Below are 26,850 nucleotides of genomic sequence, written 5' to 3'. Positions count from 1 at the left end.
GATGTTATGTGGCACCGGGGTGCTGGCACCCCGCAGTTGTTGTGTGGCGCTGGAGCGCCTGTGGTGGCACCCCACAGTTGTTGTGTGGCGCTGGAGCGCCCGTGGTGGCACCCCACAGTTGTTGTGTGGCACTGGAGCGCCCGTGCTGGCACCCTGCAGTTGTTGTGTGGCGCTGGAGCGCCCGTGCCTGCGCTGCGGGGCTCAGGCCACGCCGCCATTTCAGCTGGGCAGCCCATGGCTCAGCTCCATGCTCCTCCTGAGACTGGCTGCTCCTCCCGCTGCTGCCAGGGCCGCCCACACCTCCCATCATCATAGAAATGCCAAAGCCGCCTCCTCCTGAAGCCGGGTGGCTTCACCCCCAATTCCATGGAGCTTGGCCATGCCTCTGTCAAGGGATGTACCCACAACCCCAATGCAGCCTACCTGAGGGCAGGGCCCCGCCCCCAAACCAGCCTCTGAGAACACAGCCCCGCCTCCAGTGGGCGTGGCCTAACACCAAGGCAACCTCTGAGAACACAGCCACGCCTCCAGTGGGTGTGGCCCTGCCCCAAGCCAACCTCTGACAACATAGCCACACCTCCAGTGGGTGTGGCCTCACACCAAGGCAACCTCTGAGAACACAGCCCCGCCTCCAGTGGGCGTGGCCTCACACCAAGACAACCTCTGAGAACACAGCCACGCCTCCAGTGGGCGTGGCCCTGCCCCAAGCCAACCTCCAAGAACACAGCCACGCCTCCAGTGGGCGTGGCCCCGCCCCCGACCCACCTCCATTGGTGGGTCTAGGAATTACATCATCAAGAGCTGCAGCCGTCAAACCCAGAAGCAGAGGCACTCCAACCGCCTTGGCCCATCCTGGCGCTGCCACAGCCCCTCAGAGCCTCGCAACATCGCCAGACATCAAGGGTGAGTTTGCCAGAGCGTGGCGAAAGCCCCTGCAGGGGGTAAAGAGCATGTGGGAGTTTTATGTTATGGGAACATTAGTAAAGAATCCTGCCCAAAAAAATGGTATTGGCTGTGGATATTCTCAGTTCAGTCAGAGAGAAAGAGAAAGGTTTTCTAACCAGGCAAGAGCCTGGGAAGCAGTTGGGAAAGAATGTAAATAATTCTCTAATTTATCTTGTTATTCACATTGTTTATAGATATGCTCTGCCACTGTGCGTCATTCACTGCACACCAATGGTGTGACATGTTTTCACTCTTAAGACCAATGAAATTAGTCTTCTCGATGTCCTCTATATATAGAGCGGTATATTTGAAATAAATCAGAGCTCATTTTCTTTGCCTTCTGATCTGGAGTTCTCTGTTCCCGTCCTGCTCGACAGCGACAATTGGCCACGTAGTGCAGCTACCTCTCAGCAGCAGGAGCAGGCCACCCTCTCACCACGCCCTGCGAGAAGCCAGCGGCTCCCTGTGTATGGGCAGTGAAGAGGCAAACAAAAAAAATCTAACAGCTCCAGCCAAAGCAGTGCCAACAAAAGCAATGCCAGGTTCTCACCCCTCCAACCTCAACAAAGCTTCACAGCCACCTTGCCCTCTGCTGCTTCAACTACGCAAAGGTTCTCATAGTCCACAGACTCTAATAAACTAATTAAATAATAAACTAATAACATGTGCTAAGGGTAAAACTATGGAAAGGGTGTCACAGAAGGGTTACAAATATACGCAGCTGTTTACTAAATATGCCCTAGAATTCATAGTACAATATTTATTATTGTTGTTTATGTTTACTAAAATTAAATTGAACAAGTCTCTGATAGCTGATTTCATTTCGGTTACTAAGAAAGTATTACGTTTCTGTCTCAAGTATGGGCTACTGTGTATTAAAAATACCCTAGAATGCATGTTACTAAGTTTGTTCATGATACTGCCATCATTACTCCATGCAATGCTGCTAGATCAACCTAGAAAACTCAAAGAATTTGCTCATTCTAACATTCTAGATCCGTTAAGACATACACATTAATTTAGTAATGTCATAAGCAAATTCCAGTTGCAAAGTTTTTCAACTGAGAATCTGCCACCTGTTACCACTTTAAAAACTAAAGTCGCCTATTCAAGTCAATGACAAATTCCTAACTAATAACAAAAGGAAGAAAAGTATATTACTTGCACTGTTACCATAATAACTGAAAAATTAAGATGCCTATATTTCTTTAATTATTCATAAGTTGTTCATGTTCATTTTTTTGTTCCCAAGTGGCACACCTACACTTTTTTTTTAACATTTCCAGGGATGGTTCCATTGCCTTTCACCCTTTCAGTGAGGAAATCTTTCCTGTTATCCAGTCAAGCCTCCCCTGGGCCACTGGAGGCTGTTCCCTCTGGTCCTGTCACTTGTCACCTGAAAAACAAGACCCAGTTGTGTGTGATCCCTTTTCAAGTACTTGTAGAGAGCAAAATGCTGACAAATGAGTGTCAAACACTCACTTGGAAAACAATCCCAGTTTTTCTCCTGGGATAAAGAAAATTCCCCTTTTTCCATGCTAAATTGAAGGATAATAGAGAGGGTCTGCACTGTGTTTGCCCCCAAAGTGAAAGCTGCTTTCAGTACACACAGATGGTGAATCATCCTTTACCCAGAGGAGTACAAATCCTGTCGTACAAATTCACTGTGTTCCCATATTTGTCCACCAAATTGTGTTCTCACTGCTGTAAATTTCGTATTAAATTATTTAGGTCAGCTTAAATTTGGAAAGCAACAAAACGAGCACCATTTTTTGCCTCATTTACATGTCTGTGGTTGCTGTAACACGGCTTGCTTCCTAAATTAAAGTGATGCAAGCAGTCTGCCAAGGAAATGAACGGCAATACTTTTTGGTTATATTTTTGAAAAGCTGGTTGTAACTCTCAGACATTAACCCAAAAATAGGTGGACACGTGGAGAATAAAAATTCAGATTTCTTCCAGCATGCACTGGATCTGTGGATGCTCTAGTTTGAAATTTCATAATTTTCATGTGAATGAAGAGCATTTTGAGTCTTTGCTTAATGATTTAAGCATATCAATATCTGTGATCCTGTGATTAAGGCCTGCCTAATGGCAGGTATTGTCAGGATCCAGGGGATCACATTCAAAGCCATTAATAGCTCCATGCTGTGCTCTGACATGATGCAATCCAGCAGCTGCCCCGTGGAGAGACACTCCAGGCATCGTGTCAAAGGGACACAATGCTAATAACTGGGTTAGGATGGGTTTATTTCATCCTGATGGTGCCAGAGCCCTTCCTGTGCCTTTGGCCAGACTCCTCCTCAAGGTCTGCCCTCATCCCACCTCTTGTTTTCACTGCTACTGAGATTCCAGCTCCTGCCAAAAACTCCAGAGCCCATTTCTGGCTGGCTCTGTCCCAGGCAAACACCTCTCAGTTCCTCAGTGCTTCCCATAAACATTTCCACACAGCTCTGTCAGCTCCTGCTGCCTGACATTCCTGTGGGCATACCCTGTGTGGGCTGACAAAAGTTGCCTTGTGAGTTTCCCTGGGTGGGTCCCACTTTTCTGCTCCCACCAGATGCCCCTTGTCATAATTGGAGAGGTTTTTTCCACTGGGGCTGCTCGTAGCTGATCGTCCCTGCATGAATCCAGCCGTGGAGTGACCCAGCACAGCTTTCCAAGCAAAATGTTCTGGTGGTGTTAGCACTGTGGGCCTTCTGCTTTCTTTTTACTTATTTATTTATATTTTGTTAAATTTGAATTTTTTTTTCTCCCACTGTGGAGAGCCTCTGTGCTGATCCCAAAGGTTGAATCCCCATTTCTCATGCACCAGATGCTCAGCACAAACTAAATTCCCCCTGCCCAGGCACCCATCATGGTAACACCTGTCTCAGCATTAGGTAAAAATCATTTGCATGGTGACACTCTGGGATCACCTAAGCCCAGAGGGACAATGATTTGGGAAGCATGGAAAGAGCTGGATTTATTCACTTACATTCCCTTTGGTCAGACATCTTGTTTCCTCTCTGTTCTGGTTTAATTACCCCAGCAACATTTGATAAATTTTACTCCTTGCTCATCTTCTCTGGAATAGCTTCCAGCTTTCTCTATAAAACACTCAGATTCAGGCCCTTTCCTATCTCATGCACCAATACTTAATTTCTGTACAGATTTTTATTGATTGCTTTTCTTTGTGTTATTTTATTTTGCTGCTTTATGGCTGCTGCTAACATTTACTAGAGGAATTAATTTACACTCTGCATGGGAGGACATCAGTGCAGATATTTTGGCAACATTAATTGTGGCTAAAATTTGGGGAGGGGGGTGTGGAATAAAAGGATGAGGAGGAAAAGAGGAAAGGGAGCATAGGAAGGTGAGCAAATTGCTTTTCCCTTTCTGTGGTTAAATCCTAACCACTGGTAAATGGCCTTTCAGTGGGGAGGGCAGCTCATTTGTGATACAGGTACAAATGGGCTCAATCAGAGAAACAACCCCACAGGCACTTCCAATTCTTTGTGTGACATTCAAAACCTCCGATGTTTTCAGCAGCTGATGATGGTATTTGCCCTTTTTTTTTTTACTTCCTTTTGTGTGAACATGAAAATTAAAATCACTTGAATGCTTTCACTGAGCGAGTCCTCACCATCGTGCTTTATTCCTCCAGGGGCTCTGGGAAATAGACTGAGAGTCTTTGCCAGCTTTAATGATGCTGTGATTCTGTTTTATGGAAGCTGAGGGAAGGCAATCCATGTGAAACTCAGCAGCACCCACTCGCCCACCTGTGGGCTTTCTCCAGCATGAGCAAGTTGTTCCTTTGGCAAAAATGAAGGTACAGGGGTTTGTGCCATGAGGTTCCATCTGTGCTTTCCAAATCCATTTCCAGGCAGAACCCTCCCTGCATCTCACATTGGGGTTGATTATTGTGCACACAAGACTCACAGCTGTGCTGGTGGCTCCAACAAGAAGCACTGGCAGTTCCTGGGCAGGCTGATCCCAAGTGGTTTTTTCCTTCCCCAGGGGGTGGCTGCCAGCTAAGGAGCCCAGGAATATTCTGAATAACATCTTTTGGTTGTTGCCTGTAGTGACTTCTAGAAAATGCAGCCTCTGAATCCCAAGAGCTGACTTCTGTTTACTGCGGGGAATGGATGGAAATGGTGCTTTTAGTCAAAATTACCATCAAAAGGTCCTTATTTTTGGTGATATATTGAGAGAAAATTAGAAAACTGCAGCTATAAGAGTGGGGTATTTAAAACAAACCAAAAAGGATGGTGGTGTCCATAAGTTCTGGGTGTCTGAATGCAATCCAATCTTTTCTTAGGATCCTAGGCATATTTTTCAATTTCCCAGGCTCCTTGGTCTGACAACTTAAACAGAAAGTCTTTCAGGCCCTGGACTCTCTTCATGCATTTTGTACTGAACCTGCCTCCGGGCAAAAGGAAGAGAATGAGCAGAGAATCAGAACAGTCCTGCAGCCACTAAAACTCCTCTCCCCAGCCGAGGTCCGCGAGCCCTGCCAGGCTCTCCAGCACTGCACTGAAGTTTTCCTTTCCTGTTTCGACCTCTTGCAACTCCTGCTAAGGGAAAGTACGCTGCAGGATCATTTTTGGAGTTGAAATGCTCTGACCTGATAGAGTGCAAGGGATTGGAAAAGTTGTTGTTTTCGGCTAGTACGGTTTCCATTGTGCAAACAAAAGTGGGAGGAAGGAAAGAGACATTTATGGTGCATGAACTATCAGGGATCTGCATAGGGCAGGATGATCATGAGCAGAATGTACTGTTATTAAAGATAATTCTAACTCCTCTATAATAAAATATTTCCTAATAGTTCTACATGGACAAGCTTTGGAATCAATGTGGCCTCAACATTTTCATCTGTACCTTCAAAATCCATACTGAGCATCATATTTTGCATATCATCTTACCTTTCACTTAGTGTTATGTACTTAATGTATAAACATACAGCAGCACCTGAGGGAGTCTCCTGTCTTTTTGCAGGAAGCCACCTGTTCTGCCAGGGCTGTTTTTTCAAGCAGATGGCCCTGTGATGGATTATCCGCTCCTCGCCCACCGCGGCGTCTTCCCGAGCAATTTGCACAGATGTTTTTAATGAGGTTTTCCTGCTTACACAACACTTGCACATCCACAGGACAAAGTGGCCTTCTGCTGAAAAGCCACCCAGCCTGAGAAGTTTGTTTCTGTGCTGGGGAAGAGCTTTCCCAGGCCCGTTTCCCAATGGGATCTGGGCATGACCCTTTGGAAGAGGTCGGCATGTGGTGCCCCAGAGGTAACAAAATAAGCAAAACCTCTTCCAGGCTCATCTGTTACACCCTAAGTTATATTTCTTTCATGAAAGAAAAAAAAGCCAAAAATATCAAATCTGCTAGGAATTATAGAAAACAAAGGGAAAATAGTTCTGGAATATTTTTTTGTAATTATGAGGAAAAATAAGGTGTGTGCTGATGTTGACCGACACATCACAGAATCATTTAGGTTGGAACAGCCCTGTAAGACCAAGTCCAACCACAAACCCAGCATTGCCAAGCCCACCACTAAACCATCCCCACGTGCCACATCCACACATCTTTTAAATCCTTCCATCCCTGCTGTTTTCCACCTGCTGGAGCAGTTTTGGGAAGGTGCAGCCTGGCTGCATAGGGGCTGCAGTGACCTGTCAAACCTCCTCTCCACAAACTTCAGACCTACAGCAGGGCACCAGTGGACCTGAGGCTTTATCTCATGACAAACACCCAATTATTCCCACTAAAATCCATGGTTGTGACATATTCAGGAGCCGTGACCCTTTTATGGGATCGCAGACTGGGACACGCTGAATTTGTTCCCTCTGTAACTTCCCACCCGCAGGTCCCAGCAGGTCCTGGTGTCAGGATCAATTTTTTCGTTCCTATTTTCACCGTGCTGGATGAAATTGGAATCTGAAAACTGCAGTGGCTTAGGCTGAACCTTTGAACATCCTTATGGCATTTCCATCAGAGATGTCATCTCTCTTGTGGGTGCAGAAACTCAAAGGCAGAGGATCATGTTAGACAAAGCCTAAAGTAGTGAGAATTGGGAGGACTGGGAAGAATTCCCACTTCTCAGATACAAATTCTACTTAAGAGAGTCAAATGAGCTCATTGATCCACCAGACCTTAGTTATTCGCAGAGTTTTGGTATGGGAGGGCATAAAATGGAGAATTTCAAGCTGCTGTTGTAAGGTGATAATGGGAATTAAAATATCTTTATTTTAAACAATTAGAGCTTTGCTATCTATAGGAAAGAAACAGGAAACAGAAAGGGAAAAAAGTCATACAGAAAAAACGTAACTTATAATTTAATTAGGCTTTTTTTTTCTCACAAGCTAAACACCAGGCTGCAATAATGGCATGCAAGTCATGTTGAGCACACATTAATCATTTTTTTATTTTCTTCATTGATCCTGATCACTAAAAGGCAAAATATGGAATTATGCAATGCCACAAGGAACTAAGAATATGCTAACATTCAAAATAACAACAACAACAACAAAACCAACAACAACAACAACAACAACAACAACAACAATAATAATAATAATAATAATAATAATAATAATAATGTTATCTTTTCACTGGCTGTATTTTCTCAGTGGCTCTGATTTCTCCAAGATATTTATACAGGTACAGACCATAATTGTGCTAATAAAGAGGAAATTATACTGATCTATAATTAGAGTAATAAGGAGAAAGGTACAGCAGATCATAATTGAATCAATAAGGGGAAAATATAATCACGTTTAATGGCTTACATGAGTGTTAGTGTCTTCTGTATACTTAATAAATTGGTACCCATTTTCATGGTGTGTATCTGAAACACCTTTCCTGATATCATCAAGTTACCCTTCAGATCTATTGTTGTGCAGTTCTGCTGGCCCCAGAACCCCTCTGGGGTGAGGCTTTTTGGAATAATCAGAATAATAGAAGAATTTCAGATGGGTTTGACCATCAGCTACGATCATCTGTAGCAGCACTTCATCCCTGTCCAGGTTTATTTATGGTGTCCCTGGTTTAAATCCATGGATACACACGTGGGCATGGTTATACAAGGTGAGATTTGGAAAAAGAAACACGGAAATGGTTGAGAGGTGTAACCCCTCGGGGTCACTGTATTTGGGCATGAAAAGATGCTCTGCAAGCAGGATAAGCTCGAAGGACAAGGCAGTGATTTATTTCCTAATATTCACAGTAGAATAACGTGGCTGCAATTCCTTACTGCTGCTGAGCTCCCACCTTCTGTGGGCTTTTTTTTAACCTGAAAATTTCACAGCTCGCAGCTTCGATGTGTTTCCCTGCGAGTCCCTGAGCTGCTAACTGTCTCCTTCTCAGCAATCTTCCCCCTGTCTGCAGTCTGACCTTTGGGAGCCTGTAGAGCTCGAGTTTACTTGTTTCCCTCACAGCTTTTTCTCACGACGGGGTGGTTTGCTCAGAGGTTCGAGCCAAGGTCACGCAGATGCTCGGTGTGGAAATCCAGCCAGGGATCAGAGAGAGAGCTGAGCCCTCCCAGGGGAGTTTACCAAGGCCGAGGTTTAAAGCAGCCTCCCCACATCTTCACAGAAATGCATCAAATATAGTTTGGATATAATTGTCTTATTGATTTCCCTCTCAGACCTTAAGAAAATAAGGATGTTTCCTACTTTTACATACCGTGAGCGTGTAAATATTTCCTCAGACATGCCCACTCTTGGTGTGTGACATCCTTTACTTTGAGGTGACACCTGCAAAGATTTTCAGGCCAGTTATCCTGGCAGGAGCCCAGGTGCTCTTTTTGAGCTATGGATGGCTTAGAAGGGCAGGACCAAATCTGGTGAATGGGATCTTCATGTGCAAGGTCAGAGAACACCTTGGGAGAGAGGCTCATGTTTTCCACCAGAAACGTCTGAGATATGTATTTCTCCAAATATTTTTCTCTCTCAAAGATTTCTCAGCTCTGCTAAGTCCTGAAGATCAATGGAAAGAGAGATTTTACAAGAGCACGGAGTGAAAGGACAAGAGGGGATGGCTTCAAACTGAGAGAGAGGAAGTTTAGGTGGGATATTGGGAAGGAATTGTTCCATGTGAGGGTGCTGAGCCCTGCACAGGGTGCCCAGAGCAGCTGTGGCTGCCCCTGGATCCCTGGCAGTGCCCAAGGCCAGGTTGGACAGGGCTTGGAGCAGCCTGGGACAGTGGGAGGTGTCCCTGCCATGGCAGGGGTGGCACTGGATGGGCTGTCAGGTCCCTTCCAACCCAAACCATCCTGGGATTCCATGATTCTGTGATAATATGGAATGTGTGTGACTTAGGATATTAATAATACAGAGGGGGCAGTTAATTGTGAACTAAATCACAAAAAAATACTATTTTTATATTAATATTTATATTAATATTTTAGTAAATATTTTAATGTATTATATGTATTATGTATTTTATGTATTTCCATATACATTTATATATTATACCTATTGTTCTCTAAGCTTCTTAGACTAACAAATATAAATTTTTTCCAGAGCTGAACTTTGCTTTCATTTCTTCAGATGCTTGGGCATTTCTTTGATCAAAGTCCCCATGTCAATGTGACAATGATTTCACATGTACACGTGAAATAACAAAAAGAACCTTGCCCTAAATAAAAAAAAAATTACATTACCTTATAGAATCTCATTAGATAGATGGTTAGAGATATTAAAAAAAAAGGCAAAACCTATGAGTATAAATACATATATGTATGTAGGTGTACAGCATATATATATATATATTTCTCCCAGTGGTTTGCACCTCCTTTTCTTCCACTCTCCCATAGGATCACTGAGAAAATGATGACTCTCCACACAATTACTGAGGGCATTAAATGTATTTAATCTCTAATTTTCGCCCAGGTATTTTTAGCAAGCTAAGTAATAACTAAAAAGAAGTGTTTCCTCTCACAGCACACAGTTGTGAAACTTTAATTTATATGTTAATTTTTTTTTAATTAAAGGGGAAAAAATACAGAATTTGGCTTAGTTTTCTTTAAAAGTACAGCATAATAGCCTAACATTAATCTGAAGGACAATAGTGGAGAGGTCTGACAGTTACCTGAAGACGTCCAGGTAACCCCAAGGCTGAACTTGGAGTTTCCTGGTGCCTTGGACACAGCCTGAGACAGTGGAGTCACTTATCCCGGGGTCACCTTGTCAGAAAACTCCACATTTTGCATTTAGTGAAGCAGTGCCTCGGAGCAGGAGGCTGCTCCAGGTGCCCTGGGCTCTCTGAAGAGGAGCAGGGAGGGGAAGGCACAGCCCTGACAGCAAATGAAGGAAAAAACGGACAATGTTTGAAAACAGATGAAGCTAGAAGCAGCATTTTTCGTCTTTGAGTCTCCTGCTGCTTCTCTACTGCTCAAGGCAAAGAGGTTGAGAGCACAAGCATGGTCATAAGCATCTGAAATTTGCTTTAAAGTGGCCTCTAACAAGATTTAGGGTTTATGATTCATCCCTCTGATGTAACAGAAATGAAGGAAGTGTGTGTCACCTGGCCACGTCCCCAAATGGGCTGAGGAGGCAGCAGAGAAAGGCAGCAAATGCTGAAACATTGAGAACTCCCTCAGTTTGAGTAGCACCATTTAGTGTTTCCTGCACTTGAAAGGTTTTGATCAGCAAGAGTTGTCACCAGAAATAATTCTGAATGAATTTTATTATTTTAAAAATTCTGTTGTTAAAATTGTATTATTAAAACATTTCTTATTAAATATTTATTTAATTATTGTTAATATATATTATTATTTATATTATTATTATTTATATTATTATTACAATATTATATTACTATTTTATTATTAAATATTTCTATTAAACTGCTGAGTTAACAATCATGGTTAAGAATTCTGCAATCCCACTGTATTGGACAGTTCTGTGCTGAAAGTTTAGGGATTTTTCATAGAATTATGGACTCCTCAAAAGGCCTGGGTTGAAGAGATCTAAAAATCAGCCAGTTCCAACCCCTGCCATGGTGGTTTAGGTTTAGAGTGGGACATATTCTCTCCAGTGAACATATCCATGCAAAATTCCTGTGGAAGGTCTGATTATAAAGGACGTGGTAAAATTACCAGGAGAAATGAAATAATCCTGCTTTCTTGAACTTTCCTCTGTTAAAACACTAATTCCCATGCTGGCTTTAAAAACCCCACTTGTAATCTCCATATTAAGGTCAATAAACTTCATCCTTAACTTTTTATTTCTGCTTTATTCCTGTTCTATGCGTTGCCAAATATTGCTTTTGTGTAATTGAAACAGAGCTTGATTATTAAACAGGGAAGGTAATTGTGTTTGGCTCTAAAGGGGGAAGCAAATGTGGACAGCAGGAAAAAAAGGCTTAAATTGTGGAAAAATTGCTTTTCTTTTTTTTTTTTTTTTTTTTTATTTCAGGGCAGAGCTAGAGAGCAGGTGCTGCTGGGGGACAGCAGTCCCAGCTCCAAGGGGTGGCTTTCTGGTTCCATGGGGTGGCTCGGGGAAGGGGGTTTAATAAGAAAGTTTATAAGGGTGGTGTATGGAATTTTTTCTTTTCCCCTCCCCTCTGTTTTCATCTGCACCCTGCAGAATTTTTGCATTTTAATGCTGTGTTGTAGGACACGTCCCCCAGCCGTGGTTCAGCCTGGCTTTGCACCTGCAGCGTGGAATTCTGGTGGGAACAATGCTCAGGAGCCTCAGGAAAAAGGAGGATATCAGGTGTGCTCAGCACCACGGGGGATTTCCTGTTTGAGGCTTAAGAAAAGAGAGCAAGCAGCATGTGACACCACGTGGGTCCCATTTTTAACCCTAAAATCAGAAGGGGACCATGCAGATCTGTGCCACAGCCTGGATGGGCAGGAGCCAAGTGATGCAGCTGGTGCTTGACATGTCCAGGCAGGGCACATTTCTGTTTTATCTGCCACAGCTGTTAAAACCAATAAGAAATACTTATTTACAATGAAAATCTGAGGTTTGAGTGCAGAAAAAAAAAAAAAAGTACAGGTGAGAGAGTGCTCTAAGCAAGATGAAAGAGAGGCTTGAATTATTTACATTTGTATTTATTCTTATAAAACAGATGCCCCACGCTCGGAACAAATCCCTGCTGTGTTCCCCCAGCCCTGTGCCTGGTTTTGCCCAGCCTGGGGTTGTCCCTGGAGCATTTCCAGGGCTGCTCTGGGAGCAGATGTGGGATGGGAGGCAGATCAAGTGGCTGCTGCCAACTCTCGCGAGCTCCATGTCAGAAAGAGTTGATTATAATGTCAGCACCGGCCAATTTACGGGCTTAAAGCAGCAGCTGCACCGCTGCATTTCCCCCAGGGATCCCAAGATCCCCACTCTTAAAAACTTTGTAGTTTCTTGTAATAGAAGCAGGGTAAGTGATTCTCTCTTTGCACGTCTCTGCCTGCCAGGATAATTTGCGGTTCAGCTTGATTTGCGCGGGGATTGGGATCTCTGGGAACGCTCTGCTCTGCCCATTTGTTGCTCTCCGGGGGAAGCTGCCTCTGCTCTGCAAATGGAACAGCGTGTGTAGCAGACCTTGGCATTATTCAAGGGATCCTGGGCTAAGTAAATTAAGCTGAGCTAGAAATCACTTATTAATTCAACCATCTTTCCTATTTAAATAGCGATTATGTAGTCCGGTGTATAGATTTTTTGGCTGGGTAAAGATTTGCAAGGGAGAGGAAAGAGGCTTTGAAATAAATAGTGTTCCCTCGCTGAATAAGAATGCAAAAGTAGAGTCTGTTTAACTTTTGCTGGGGGAAGCTACTACAGCAGCAGGTTTTTAGAATGTGCAAATACACTGCGTGATATAACTCTGCTGGGTTGGTGTTGATGAGCTAAAGCAATCTTCTGACCCTTTTACTCTCATTGTAATCATCAATGTTTGTTTTGCTCGGTTTGCTTTACATTGCTGAGTTTGGTTTAAAGCAGCATTAAAATCCTTATGAAATGTAATATTTGCCAGGCATTCAAGGTGTAATAATAATCCTCTCTCACTTGCTACTTTTGTTAATATTAGCAGAGTGACCTGAGAGTAGATGAGTCCTCTCATTCAGTAGCACAAAACTTCAGTGTTTTTCAAGCTTGATCCAGCTTGTTATTTGAAATGCCAGAGCTAAAAGGAACAGAACTGAATTTTTTGTTTTTTTTTTTCTCACTACTATTATGATCTAAAGCTACTGCCTCTATATTTTACAATGCTACATTGTTTATCCCATCTCTTTTTAATTAACAGGAAAGTGCAGCAGGAGAATTAATTTTCATTAGTAATTAAGTGGATTAATCTTGAGGAACTTCAAAGTCTCTTGCTTTTCTTATCATCATTTTCTCTTCATAATGACAATATTTTAAATACCTTATTATTTCCAGCTTGTTGTGGTTTGGTCATGATCAAATTCAGTGAAGTAACAGTGTCACAACAACAGACAGAGAAATAACTTCTCCCATCTCATAGTGTTACTGGGTGCTCCAAAACCCAACTGGATCCCTCCTCCATCCCTTCTCCATCATTATCCTTCTCCCAGCTCTGGTGGCTTCTCAGGATTTTGGGTTTGGATTTGCAGAAGGGCTGAGAGGAGCCCTGGGATGCTCAACATTAATGATTTTTTAAGCAGAGATTTACAGAGCAAACCAAATCATTCTTCTCACCTCTCCTTCCATGGCCTCCCTTAAATCTTCTTGAGAGAGTTTTAAAATGAAACGTGCTGTGTTAAAAAAATAATCCCAAGTCTGTGTTGGTTTAGCAGGCTGGAAATACTCAGCAAACCGAGTAAATTATGCCCAGTTCTCTCAAAGACAGTGGGATTTAGGCTTGAATGTTGTAGCAAACTGGGGTGAATACAGGCTCTTGTTTTGGTCTCTGTGGAGGTTTGGGGTGGATATCAGACAAGATTCTTCCCCCAGAGGGTGCTGGGCACTGCCCAGGCTCCCCAGGGAATGGCACAGCCCTGAGGCTGCCAGAGCTCCAGGAGGTTTGGACAACATTCCCAGGGATGCCCAGGGTGGGATTGTTGGGGTGTCTGTGCAGGGCCAGGAGCTGCACTGGAGGATCCCTGTGGGGCCTTTCAAACTCAGGATATTCCCTGATTCCATGCACAGAGAGAGGGGAGGCAAAAGCCAGTGAATGTGTGACTGAGCCTCCTGCCCATGCCGGGGTGAGTTGTCCTGACCCAAACTCCTTGGGACCTGCTGGACCCCGTGAGCTGACAAATCACATCTCTCATATTTAATAAAAAATGGGACAGTTGCAGGTTTCTGTCAGTCAAGCTGAATTCTTGGTGGAGTGTAAGACCAACTCTGACGCCTATCGCCCCCATTCGCCACCTCATCTATTTTATTTTAACAAAACAACCATAAATGTTTATCTTTTCTAAAATTTATCTATTTTTTGTCTGTTTAGATGAATGCTAAAAATATTGTCCCTGAAGATTCCTCCCTGCTCCTTTGATGCTGTCTCAAAGTCAGGAGCCCCTTTGCACAAAATCTTCCCTTCCTCCCCTCTGCTGCATTTTCTTTCCAAGAACAGGCAAACAAGCAGGAGGAGCTCAAATTAGGCCACAGCTGTATTTTCCAGAGAAATTATCCTCATTCCTTTTAAGGACACGAGTGCGCTTCATTAACAAAGAATAGCCTGTTTAAAGGGACAGGACAAAGCATGGGATGTGTGACAGGGAAACAGGCAAAAAAAAATAGAAAGGAGCTTTGTTGAGCATTTTCAGATATGTAAACCATAGAAATGGATTTATGCAAATGGGTTTTTTGTGAATTTTCAGTTTCAAGAATGGTGCTGAGGTTGTATTTCAAAAGGTTGGGGTGAATAAGATTATTAGGGTGTTTAAAAGTGATGCATAATCTGCATTTATATACTTAGCTTTAAGGTAATACTGATTATCACTTGGAAGAGTTCTCAGCAAGGAAAGAGCACACCATACCCAAATTATTAGGCACTATCTTCATATATTCAAAAATCCTTGACATTTTAGCATTTTAATATTCATTCTAAATAGCAGAAGTATGACTGTTGCATATGACTCTGCTGTTTGTAAACTTGTTAAAGATGCTCTAGAAAAACAAGATCTTAGAAGAAATTATTCATTTAGGTTTTGGTTGTTGGGTAAATCATCTGCAGTGGTCAGAGCCTGCTTGTATGACTTCATCTCTCCTGGTTTGTCTTCCTCAGTTCTACAGTTTTTAGCAAGAGTATTTTTCTGAAGTACTGACCAAATACTAAATGCTGAACACAAACTTTGTAACATAAATAACCAACAAGAACTATTTAACAGACTATTTTGGTACTAATATATTGCAGCACTAATTCTGAATTTATTTTTCGTCCTGTGTTCCAGGCATCATGATTTGGACAAATGGTTTAAGTCTCTTCACCGGATTTCTGATGGGCTTTCTTCTCCTGTCTGTGTTCACCAGGAAGGTGGTGCCTGAAGAGAACATCATTGCAACCAAGAAGGGCAAAGTCAGAGGGACCAGCCTGCAGGTGCTGGGGGGGACAGTCACAGCCTTCCTGGGAATCCCTTATGGGCAGCCCCCCGTCGGGAGGCTGAGATTCCAAAAACCAGAACCTCGGGAGAAATGGGCAGATGTTTGGGATGCCACCAAACACGCAAACTCCTGTTACCAGCCCATAGACACAACTTACCCAGGCTTTGCTGGCTCAGAGATGTGGAACCCAAAAACCAACCTAAGTGAGGACTGTTTATACCTGAATGTGTGGATTCCTTCTCCCAAGCCCAAGAACGCCACTGTCATGGTGTGGATTTATGGTGGTGGCTTCGAGTCTGGGTCCAGTTCCCTGCCTGTCTATGATGGGAAGTTTCTGGCCAGGGTGGAAAGAGTGGTCGTGGTTTCCATGAACTACAGGACTGGTGCACTGGGGTTTCTGTCCTTGCCAGGAAGCCAGAAAGCTCCTGGAAATGCAGGTTTATTTGATCAAAGGTTGGCACTTCAGTGGGTCCAGGAGAACATAGCAGCCTTTGGAGGCAATCCCAGAAGCGTGACTCTGTTTGGAGAGAGCGCTGGCTCGGCCTCTGTCACCTATCACCTCCTTTCTGCTGAAAGCCACCCTTTATTCACCAGGGCCATCCTGCAGAGTGGGTCTGCGAATGCCCCCTGGGCTGCAATTACATCTTCTGAGGCCAGGAACAGAGCAGTGGCTTTGGCCAAACAGCTCCAGTGTCCCACCAGCAACGAGTCAGAGCTCATTTTCTGCCTCCAAGACAAGGACCCGAAGGAAATAGTGGAAAATGAAATTTTTGCCGTTCCATATGGTTCTCTTTTACAAATATATTTCTGTCCGAGCGTGGACGGCGATTTTCTGGCGGACATGCCAGAAGCATTGATGGAGAATGGTCTTTTCAAAGAGACCCAGGTCTTGGTGGGTGTCAATAAAGATGAAGGGTTGTCATTTCTGGCATACGGAGTCCCTGGCCTCGACAAGGATAGCGATGGCTTGATCAATAAAACCCAGTTTGAAGCAGCTTTAACTCTGGCCTTCCCAAGAGCGAGCAAACTTGCGATAGAGTCAATCATCTTCCACTACACGGACTGGGAAAACCTGGGAGAGCCGGAGCACTACCGGGATGCCATCGATGACGTTATCGGGGACTACAACATCATCTGTCCCACGGTGGAGTTCAGCACCAGCTTCGCCCAGCTGGGCCACCACGTGTTCTTTTATTTCTTTGAGCATCGCTCCTCCAAGCTGCCCTGGCCCGAGTGGATGGGGGTCATGCACGGCTACGAGATCGAGTTTGTGTTCGGGCTGCCCCTGGAGAGGAGAGTGAATTACACCAAAGCTGAGGAGCTCCTGAGCCGCTCTATGATGAGACACTGGGCAACCTTTGCCAAAACTGGGTGAGTTACTCTGGAAGTTTGGTTGGTTGGATGTTGTTTTTCCAGGGGAAAAAGCTTGGTTGTTTCAGTGATGCTTTGGAGCCTGGCTGGAATGATGGGAACAGATTAATTGTTCAGTAATCCAGAATTCTTATTTTAGTTCTGACAAAAGCACCGTTTCAATAAAATAAACTGTTGATGTGTTGCTCCCTGTATTGGACAAGCTTAAAGGAACAATGTTTATCCACACATAAAAGCAAATACAAAACATTTCTTTGCCAGGGCAGTGGTTGTTCCAAATGCAGGTAATGGTTTCAAGGGTTAGAAACGAAATATTTCAAACGCTAGAAAAGATTTCCAGCAGTAGAAGTAGGAGGGAAAAAGCCCAATTTCCTTGAGGGTGTAATTTGCTCAGAACATTCAGGTGTATAACAGGGAGGTGTGTCGTGTTCACATGACGAAGAGGTTGGGATTTCAGAAAGCCTCTCCTCTCTGTGTGCTCTGAGTGCAAGCCCATGACAAATCACTCTCCAGTTCCAGTCCACTCATCTTGAAGTGAAATATGGCCCAGCCTGCACAAGGAGCAAATAGGAATATTTCATTTGGGTGTTGGAAAGGATTAAATCCAACCCCTCTCCAGCTGGAGTCAGGAGGAGTGAGGCAGCCCTTGCACTTCTCAGCAGGGCTGGGGGCTCTCAATGAGATGCTCAGTTTGAAATGAAAACATTTCAGAGCAGTAACAAAAACAGCCCCCGCCACAACAATCATACAGGATTAGTCCCAAGCCTGGAGGGAAGGGGAGGTATCTTTTTCCAGAAGTTTGGTTTGTGCTCTCTCCTGAGAAAATGATACATACAGAAATCTGTTCCTTGGAGAACACATAACCAAACAGTCAATTCACACTCTAAAAACATTTCTTTAACTTTATTGTTAAAATCCTGCATTAATTCTGTTTCTAAAGTGGAGCCTTCGTTTGATATGTCAAGAATATATAGATTTGTAAAGGCTGAAATCAACATTGGAATAGGATCTAATTAATTTTTTAATAGATTAGAAACCAAAGGGGACCACTGTGCTCATTTAGTCCACCCAACCTTGTACATAACACAAAACACAGGTAGGACTGAAACGTTCCTACTGATTAAAAATGTTTCCACTGATTAAAAATCCAGAACAAACATTGTTAGGTTGTTTTAAATCTTAATTCCACTTAAAATGTTACATTATAAAAGTTAATGTTTCCAGACTGAATTTGCCTAGTCTAACTCTGCATTTTCCAGGTTTTACATTTTGACAATTTGTAAGATTCATTTTATTATTTTTGTTCTATATAGAGGTTGATTATTGAGGATCTATTAAAATAATCCTTAATCCTTTTTTTTTTAACTGTTTGTTAAACAAACAGATCATACCCTTGAGACTTGCACTAATGTGCTTTTTCTCAAATAATAACTCTCCACCTTTAAACCTGTGATTCACCCACACTTTGCTGGATCTTTCCCTGCCAGAATTAAACACTGTCATCCCCACAGAGCTGTAATTCCAGGTGTCACCTCTCCCTCCCAGTTCAACCTGACATCCCCTGTTTATCCATCCAAGGCAAGAGCTGTTTGTGCTTTGTGCTGTCATCTTGGGGCTGCCATGTGTCAAAGGCTCCACCATCCATCCCAAATCCACGTTCCCCCCTTGTCTGGGCTCTCTCCAGCTCCAGGACACCCCAAAATTGGAGGCTGCCAGCCCTGTGCTGTCCCTGCACCTCATCCTCTGTGGTGAACTCACTGCTTATTTTTATGTGCATCCCTTTTTTAACATATTTACTTATCAATGAGTGTGATTGATTGGTTGATTGATTGATTGCCTTGATTTATAGGAGGATTAATTACCTTAACAACTCCCACCCCCTTTATATGCTGGAGCTTGTAATAAATATTTCTCTTACCAGAAGAGATGAGCACATTAAAACTCAGAAAACAGCTGTACCAATAGCTGTACTCATCACTGCATAATGCTTTCATACAGCTTTAATTATTGTAAAATTTAATCTAAAATGGAATCCACGAGCTCTTCCTGCCTCCCTCTCTGCTCAGAGGCTGAACTCACGGAGGTGAGTTTGGTGGGGAGGGCTGTGATGCAGAGCAAAGCTTTCAGTGGGGCTCAGTCTGGAATTGAGCTGGGAGGTTGATTTATCAATGCCAAAAATGCATCTGGTAGATTCCCAAGATGAAGTCAGACATTGGGAAAGGCTTGGGAGCACTTCCTGCGCCATGGAGATGCGCTGTGACACCGTTCCTTTGGGGCTGGTGTTGGTGGAGAGCAAACTGAGTGAAAGTTCCTGGCTCCACCCTGCAGCTCCCCATCCTGCCCTAAAGGAGCCTGCAGCAGGATCTTCCACCAGACACAGCACATCCTGCCACTGGACACAACTATTTCTTAGTGGAAAAAGAGAAATTCAGGTCTATATTTGATTTTGCAGAGCGATATTTACATTTCTTTGAACTATTGGTTTCCGCTGGATTATGTATATATTTCATTTTCATGCATTTATTTAATTTTCATGTATATAACTTTTATGTATATATGTTCATATATAAATCTCAATAACCTGCTCTGCAAAACACTGTTCCTGTCACTGCAGCTCCTAAAATTAGACAGCATAAGGTACATCCAGGTTTAAGTTTGTGGAAGACAGTCCTGTCACCTACTCTGATCATCATTCACACTATAATTAGATTACTCCACAGATTGAATTTCAAGTGGTTACCACAGCAAACAGCAAATAATCCCTCCCTCTGCTCCCACCACCAGGATCCAAACCATCATTATTGGGAAAAACAATACAAGCCAGCAATTTCTGTGTTAGTGAAAGATCAGATCAGGATTAACTCTCTACGTGACCCTTTACTCATTATCCAGAGCAGAGACACCTAAGGCTCTGGATCCCTTTATTCAGAGTGTGCAAGCAGTGGGGAAGTAATAAAAAATCCTAATATTTCCAAATTTTTTTTTTTCCCAGCACATTTGAGCACAGCAAACATTTATAAGGAGCTGGGGAAGCCCTGTTTTGACATAATGTTTGTAGGAAACTCTGGCATGATCAAAGGGCAAACCTCTGAGGGGAAAATTACCATTGATGTCTCCAGCAGATGAAGAGAAAAATCAAGCAAAAATGAGAAATATTGTACAGCACATTTTTTAGTGAGGGTGTTTGACCTAATATTCTAATGTGCTGAAGTACAAAAGCACAAGGGAGGGGAGAGCAGCCTGCAGAGGAAAGGAGATGAAGTAGAGTCAACAAAACTGGAAAAAAATCTTGTTTTTCTTGGTGTTTTCTGGCTGGGAGGGACTGAGAGGTGACAGAGCTGCCTCTAATCAGGGGCCTTCAAGCCCAAACCTTGACCATAGTGATCTCTGGGTTTTGTTATCAATCAAGGAATAAAAATACTGATAGGAAAATTTAAAATATGCACTTAGGAGCATTTTCTCTTTCTGTCATGCAGCCGAACCCCACAAAACTGCTGCCCTCTTCCCCCACAGAGGGAGGGAAGAGAGAGCTGGAGGGATGAAAGCAAAGAAAACTTGTGAGAAATCCTTGATGTCATGTAAGGACAAAAGAAAAGATGTTAGGAGCAGAAAGTGGCTCCTTGAAAGCATCCCAAGAGTGTGAAATCCTTGATTTCTGCATTTCTCAGTAACTAAAAGGACACTGTCAGCCAGCCCAGGGCTGTCCCAGCCCACCACCATCCCCAGCAGGAGTGGAGGCAATTTTCCAAATCTCTGGGCACTTCCTAGTTCACATCCTGGCTAAAAGTAAACATCAGTGATTAGTGACCATTTTTTTCCTGGAAAATTACAGGCATTTCTATTTTTGAATATAAACAGGGAATGGAGATGTAGAGGATTCAGTAGGAGACAGGAACACACATTTCTCCTGGGAGCTCTGGGGCTGGTGCTGCTGTCAGACTCCAATTTCTCTTCTGGATCCCAGGGAATAGGGTCATTTTTAGGACTCTGCCATATATTGACATAGTCTGTGAAGATCCTGCTCAAAAAGTCTTTTCCATGGCTGAATTTGGGTATCAAGTAAGTTTGACAAAGTATTCCAGCCATTCCTTTTTAAGCTATTAAGATATTCCAAAAAATACTTTTATTTTTCATACATTTGAGCCTTGAAAGAGCAACATTTTCCTCTTACCCTGAAAAATCCTTGTTCTACCAGCAAGGGAAGAAAGAGACCTATTACTCCTGCTGTCTGAATAAATCAAGCCTAATAAAATATTTGGGTTCTAAGAAAGAACAGATTCCAAAATCGAAGTTCTTGATTTACACTTCAAGGTTGAATTCCTCCCTTCACCTTGGCCTGGAGTTTCCTCAGTTTATTCTTGCATTTAAGAGTATTGGCAGTTGAATATCAATTCATAGCCTCAAAATCATTTCATAAAATACCAGAGATCACCACAGTTAGACAAAGAGAGATGGGCAGATTGGATTCAGCAGGAAACCGTAGTGTGGTGTCATGAAAAGTGCTGGATCAGCTCTGGTATGACTGTGTTTGTGTGGAAATAACATTTATTTTAACAATATTGTTCATTTTCGGTGGCCTTCTCCTAAATTTTTCCCAGCATACTTGATTTTAAGCCACACTCATGAAAAAATAGAAATCTCTCTTTTTGAACATTTTTAAAGTTCCTTTTTCTGCCTCACTTTTGTGATTCTTCAGGAAGCTTTTGAAAGCAGGCAGGTGACACTAACAGGTCCTACAAATCCCAAGTCCCAGGATGCTCTGCCAGCTCTGGGAAGGGGAAATTTTATTTATCCCTAGAAAAACTAGATGGGATCCTGAATCTTTGGGTGCCTTTTCTATTCCTCTCTCCATTAGATTTGGTAACTGTGTTCTTTAGTGATGAGAGATGCAAAGTGACAAGAGCCAGACAAATCAGAGGAGCTGAAATCTCAAGCAAGACTATAACGGAGCACACAAAGATAATATTTTTTAAGGCTTTGTGAAAAATGTTTCTGATAAAAGGAAACGGGCAAAACTTGTCTCCCTGCCAGTTTTACAACTGCTGAAACAAATCTTTGCAGCTTTTTCTATAAAGTGAAGCCTTTGAAATATTTCCTCCTATGTTTTAGGGGAATTTGTGAGGCTTTGATTGTCCCACTAAAGCTGTGAAGCATTTTGTCTGGTTATTATTGCCTTTCCCTGATGTTCCTCTGGTAGACACATAATAAATTTCAGTGCTTTTGTTACCAACTTATCACAACCTGTTTATAGAGAGTAGTTTCAGAGCAGTGAGAACAAAACCAACAGCCTCATATAGAGTCCAGGCAGCACTTGAACTGGGGACCTATATACTCTGGGTATGGGAAGGACTGAATATACTGGGAAAAAATAAAAATAAAAAACTCCAACCACTTTTAATTTCTTTATACTTCAGGAAGTTGGAAGTTTTATGTCCCTCTGAGCCATTTCAAGGGAAGAAATTTACTGTGGGCTGTATTTCAGCCAGAGATTCACTCGTGTTCACAGGGATAGAGGAAATTTTTTGGGTTGGAGTCACTTTGATCCTCACAGGGTCTTCAAACACTCCAGAGGCAGAGCTCAGGGGGACCAAGAGGAGCCTTTCCCTGAGGCTGCTGCTCCTGGGATCTCACACCCTTCCAGAAAAATTAATTTTTCATCTTAACAAGTGATTTTTCCTGATCAGGTCAAGAATCCAGAAAAAAAGATTTCTGGATTAAAAAAAAAAAAAGGAGTATGAACAGAGTGGGAGAGAGGTTCCCAAAAATACAAAAATGTATGTGGGAAGTCTTTCTTCCCCATGTTAGGGAAAATTAAAGCTTTAATTTTGACCCAAAAGGACACATTTATTCTCTCATTCACTGTCTTTCATGTGACAAATTTCTGAGCCATGCAAAGAAACTGCAGAAATTATAGTCTTGAAATAAAAAAAGTTTCATTTTGAAGAAAATTTACTCCTATTTTTTCAGTTTTGAGTTCTTAAAGGTGACTCATCATCTTTCCCAGAGTTTATATCCATTGTTATATTCAGAAACAGTAATGGAAACACCTTTGTAGCAAACTAATAGGAAACAGTGGATCATGGAAAATATCAGTAACCAGAGACTCACCTTGGCAGGCATCTCTCTCTCTCTGGCTTGCAAGCTGACAAGCTGTCACTGAATTTCTAAACTGAAAAGAGGAGTATTTGATTCAGATGTCTTTCAAAAATTAGTCTGGGGTACAAATTGTTGAGATTGGTTTAATTTTATTACAAACATTGCAAATTACAAGAAGATGTCTCCTTCCTCTCCATATGTGCAGCAAACTCAATTCTGTCCACGCGGATTTTACTCCCTCCAAGAGATGAGTCAAACCATTATTTTCAAACAGGAGATGAGAACATCTATTAAAGAAATGTCCAAATATTGTGGGAGCCTTTGAGTGAGAACAAAACTAAAAGCTAGAGCAGAAATGCAGAGGATTGCCTGGGAGAGAACAGTGGCAGGGCTTTGTGGAGCAGGGGAAGCTCGAATTCAGTTGTCAAAGGCTGTGGGACCAAAACCATCAGTGGTGATTCACGGGCCTGGGGCTGAGCACGGAGAACTCCTGAGCCCTGGGAGAGAGGGAGATCTGAGGAGCTGGAGGAAGAAATGGAGCTGGGGAAGGGGCTGGAGCATCAGGAGAGGCTGAGGGAGCTGGGAAGGGGCTCAGAAAAAGAGGCTCAGGGGGAATTTCTGGCTCTGCACAATCCCTGACAGGAGGGGACAGCTTGGGGGATCAGGCTCTGCTCCCAGGGAACAGGGACAGGAGGAGAGGGAATGGCCTCAGACTGTGCTAAGGGAGGTTTAGGTTGGATATTAGGAAGAATTTCTCATGGAAAGGGATGTCCTGCCTCGGTAAAACCTGCCCAGGCCTGTGGTGCCATCCCTGTCCCTTGAGGCGCATGGATGTGGCACTTGGGGACATGGGACAGTGGTGGCCTTGGCAGTGCCAGGTCAGCAGATCCTGGGGATCTTTTCCAACCTAATTCAATGATTCTATGGATCCAAATCTTGGATGTGGCTCAGCCTTTCCTTGTGAGACAGGCTGAAGTGCTGGACAGGGTTCCCTGCTGTCCCAAGGGCCTGGCAGAGTCTACACAGACACATTCTGGGGAAAGGAGAGGCATGAAGAGAAATAAACGTTTCAAGAGTGAAATAAAACCATGGTGTGATTGCCACCTCAAATTTGGGAGTGGGAGTGAGAAGCCTGGATGGAAATAATTTAGTGTTTGGTGGGACGTAAGGAAAACAGAAAAGCAAGAGAAGGAAATGTAACTGCTGTAACATCAGGTGACCAAGAAATGCACAAAGGAGAAAAAACAAGAGAGAGATTGAAATATGAAAGTAGAAAATGTCTGAAAGGCTTGCAGGGGGAGAACAAATCTGAGAAGAGAGAAATGAAGGAAGGGCACACGTGGACTTATTACGAGTTGTAATTGAGGCAGGTTCACATATAAAACCAGGCACTTCAGAGAGAATGTATTTTACAGGCATGTAAACACACGGTTCCAAGAGGCACTGAGAAATTCTAATTAATGTTCACCCACAGTTAATCCCCTTTTTAAGGGCCACTCTTCTTCCGTGCTGCTTTCCTGCAGCTTAGTCCTTGTTTCATCATCAGAAGGCAGAAATGGAAGTTTGAAAGGTCTGCAAACCCCATTTTTCCAGGTGGTTCTGGAACACTAATCTGAAGGGATGCTGAGAAGGTCCACGGGAGGAATGGAAACTTTTCAGTGCACATTTCAATTTAGTCCCCAAGGCCAGAGATTGGCTGTTCCAGGGAAGTGGCAAAGGCGAGAGGAGAGGAAATGAGGAGCAGCAGAGGTTACCTAACACCACATTTTTGAAGGGAGCTCAATGTGGTGTTTAATTCTGTTTTCAATCAGCTGCAGGGGAAGGCAGTGGTGGGGAAATGTAGTTAGAAATTCAGTGTTGGGATTTGGGAAATTCTGTCCCCAAGAATCTGAAGCTGTGTTGGTAGAAATTGGGCATTTTGTGCACGCAGTTGGTGATGTTACACAATTCTATAAGAATATAAAATTGAAAGCTGACGTTCTCTGCTTCCCCAGACACTTCTGTGTCCTCTACCTTTCCTTGCAGGCACATAAGAGAATTTCTTAATTCCATAAAATGCAAACCCTAAAGAGCACTACCTCAAATGTACACCTCTTCCTACAGGAACAGCTGTTTAAAAACTGATTTTTTTTTATTCTAACAATTTTTTTTCATTTTAATAAGCTTTTAAATATCTGCCTCTCATGGATCTTATTCATGGTGCAACCTCCAAGTGGATTTTCTGTACAACTGGAAATGCTCAGACGTTTAACAGCTGTTTTTCCTAGCAATAAAGTAGTCTGCATACAATAATTTCCATGAAATCCTCTCGAGTTTTGAAAGAGAAGAACTTTAAACAGATTCCTCCCCTCTTTTCATGTTGTTTCTTCCTAGGAGCAACCTTTCCATGGCTCCCAGTCCATGTGTTGGTATTTGGAGATCTCCCTCTTGCTGCAGTTCAAAACAGAGACTCAGAAGAATTTACAAGAATGGGACATAATTCAAATTTCCTTATCGAAGGAAGTCATATGTAGCTTCCACTTGTAAATGTCAAACCTATAATGACTTTATATCATAAGAAATTATTATTATTATTATTATTATTATTATTATTATTACTATTATTATTATATATTTGGGGAGAGAGTTGAGAACATTCTATCTTCTTGTTTACATTTCCCAGCATGAAGCTGCAGTGGTTCAGTTTCTGATGAAGCAGTAACACAAATTCCCCCTCCTGAAAACTACCCAATACTTTCATTTTTAGGACTGCTCAATTTGGCCTAGATTACATGGTCGTGAAAGTTTGTGACTCATGCACTTCCTCCCACTCACAGAAATAAAACAGTAGTAGAAAATATAAAGAAAAATGCCACTGTGATGAAATTCATCAGGACACAACGAATCCAGAGGGTTTTGGTTGGTTCAGGGCTCTGTGGAGCATCCATCCTGAAAATAAATCATGATTAGGGCAATTTCCATTGAAAACAAATCTCAAATATCATATCCTGGCATAGTATCAAGTGCACAGTCTCAATTGCAAATTTAGTCTCTAGAGATAAGAAAAGCATTGAACACATTTATCCAACAATTTCTGAGTGCCTGGGATGAACTTTATTAATGGCAGAGAAAGGAAGGAATGGAACCAGCAATAATATCCATGAGCACAGTATTTACTCTTTCTCAGAACCAGCTGGGCTGACAAATTTTACCAAAGACAGTGGGAATTTAAAACACAGTATTAATAGTTTTATGGCTATAAAAATATTATTCTCTCCTTTCACGCCCTCTTTTTTTGTTTCTTATGAAGCCCTGGTTTGTTCCAGGGAGTAATTCTGGGTAAGATATTGTGTAAGTCTGTGTTTTTCCAGGTCGTGAGGAGGAAGAGGGGTTGCAGAGGAGATAAAACAGACTCAGAGGATGACCAAAAGGGCAAGTGCCATGTACCTTCCTGTCTACTCATTCTTTTACTTACCTGTTAGGGAAGGTACTTCTTCCTTCAAGGTCTCAGTGGGGTTCAGGACCTTCCTCCATTTCCAAATATCCCTCTTCAACAAGACTAAAAGCTATAGTTCCATTTGATGTCTTCCTGCAGCCAAGACTGTTAAGAAATAACAGCTTTGAAAAGTGGCCCTTGAAAGCTGAAATTGACACCACACAAAAGGGCAGAAGGATATTACAAAACACTTTACAGGAACATTGGGAAAAAAAGGTAAAATGGTTCCTTCAGCTTAAAGAAGGACTAAGCTGCAGTGTTGCCTCTCTCATGTCTATCCAAAAGCCATGTGAACATGAAATGTGAATATTCACACCAGAGCCTGAGTCCTGGAGAAGGTGTGAAATCCTCACTGTGACTCTTACACAGAACAGTGGGACAGCTCCAGACCTCATATGATAAAATCCCATCTCATCCATGCTCTGTGTGGAGTTTGGGGTTCCTGAAGCAGCGCCAGGCTTGCCTGAAACATTTCAGAGTGAAGGAG

The 26,850-nt window shown here is 42.8% G+C and overlaps 1 protein-coding gene across 5 annotated transcripts in view; it reads left to right on the top strand.

Moving 5' to 3' along the window:
- The window catches only part of BCHE (butyrylcholinesterase), a 49,955-nt gene that overhangs the window by 10,202 nt on the left and 12,903 nt on the right, over positions 1-26,850 (top strand). Inside the window, exons 1-3 of one of the 5 annotated variants that reach the window (XM_053952121.1) lie at positions 603-903; positions 4,592-4,756; positions 15,271-16,792. In XM_053952121.1, coding sequence (XP_053808096.1) covers positions 15,276-16,792 — 1,517 coding nt within the window. In that variant the 5' untranslated portion in view covers positions 603-903; positions 4,592-4,756; positions 15,271-15,275. Of the gene's footprint in view, positions 1-602; positions 904-4,591; positions 4,757-12,190; positions 12,297-12,436; positions 12,491-15,270; positions 16,793-26,850 lie in introns of those variants that run through there. The other 4 variants (XM_053952117.1, XM_053952120.1, XM_053952122.1 and 1 more) reach the window with 4 other exon arrangements.

The sequence above is a fragment of the Vidua chalybeata genome, chromosome 10 (assembly GCF_026979565.1).
Source record: "Vidua chalybeata isolate OUT-0048 chromosome 10, bVidCha1 merged haplotype, whole genome shotgun sequence".
Lineage (NCBI taxonomy): Eukaryota > Metazoa > Chordata > Aves > Passeriformes > Viduidae > Vidua > Vidua chalybeata.
This window is presented reverse-complemented; position numbering and strand designations above follow the sequence as displayed.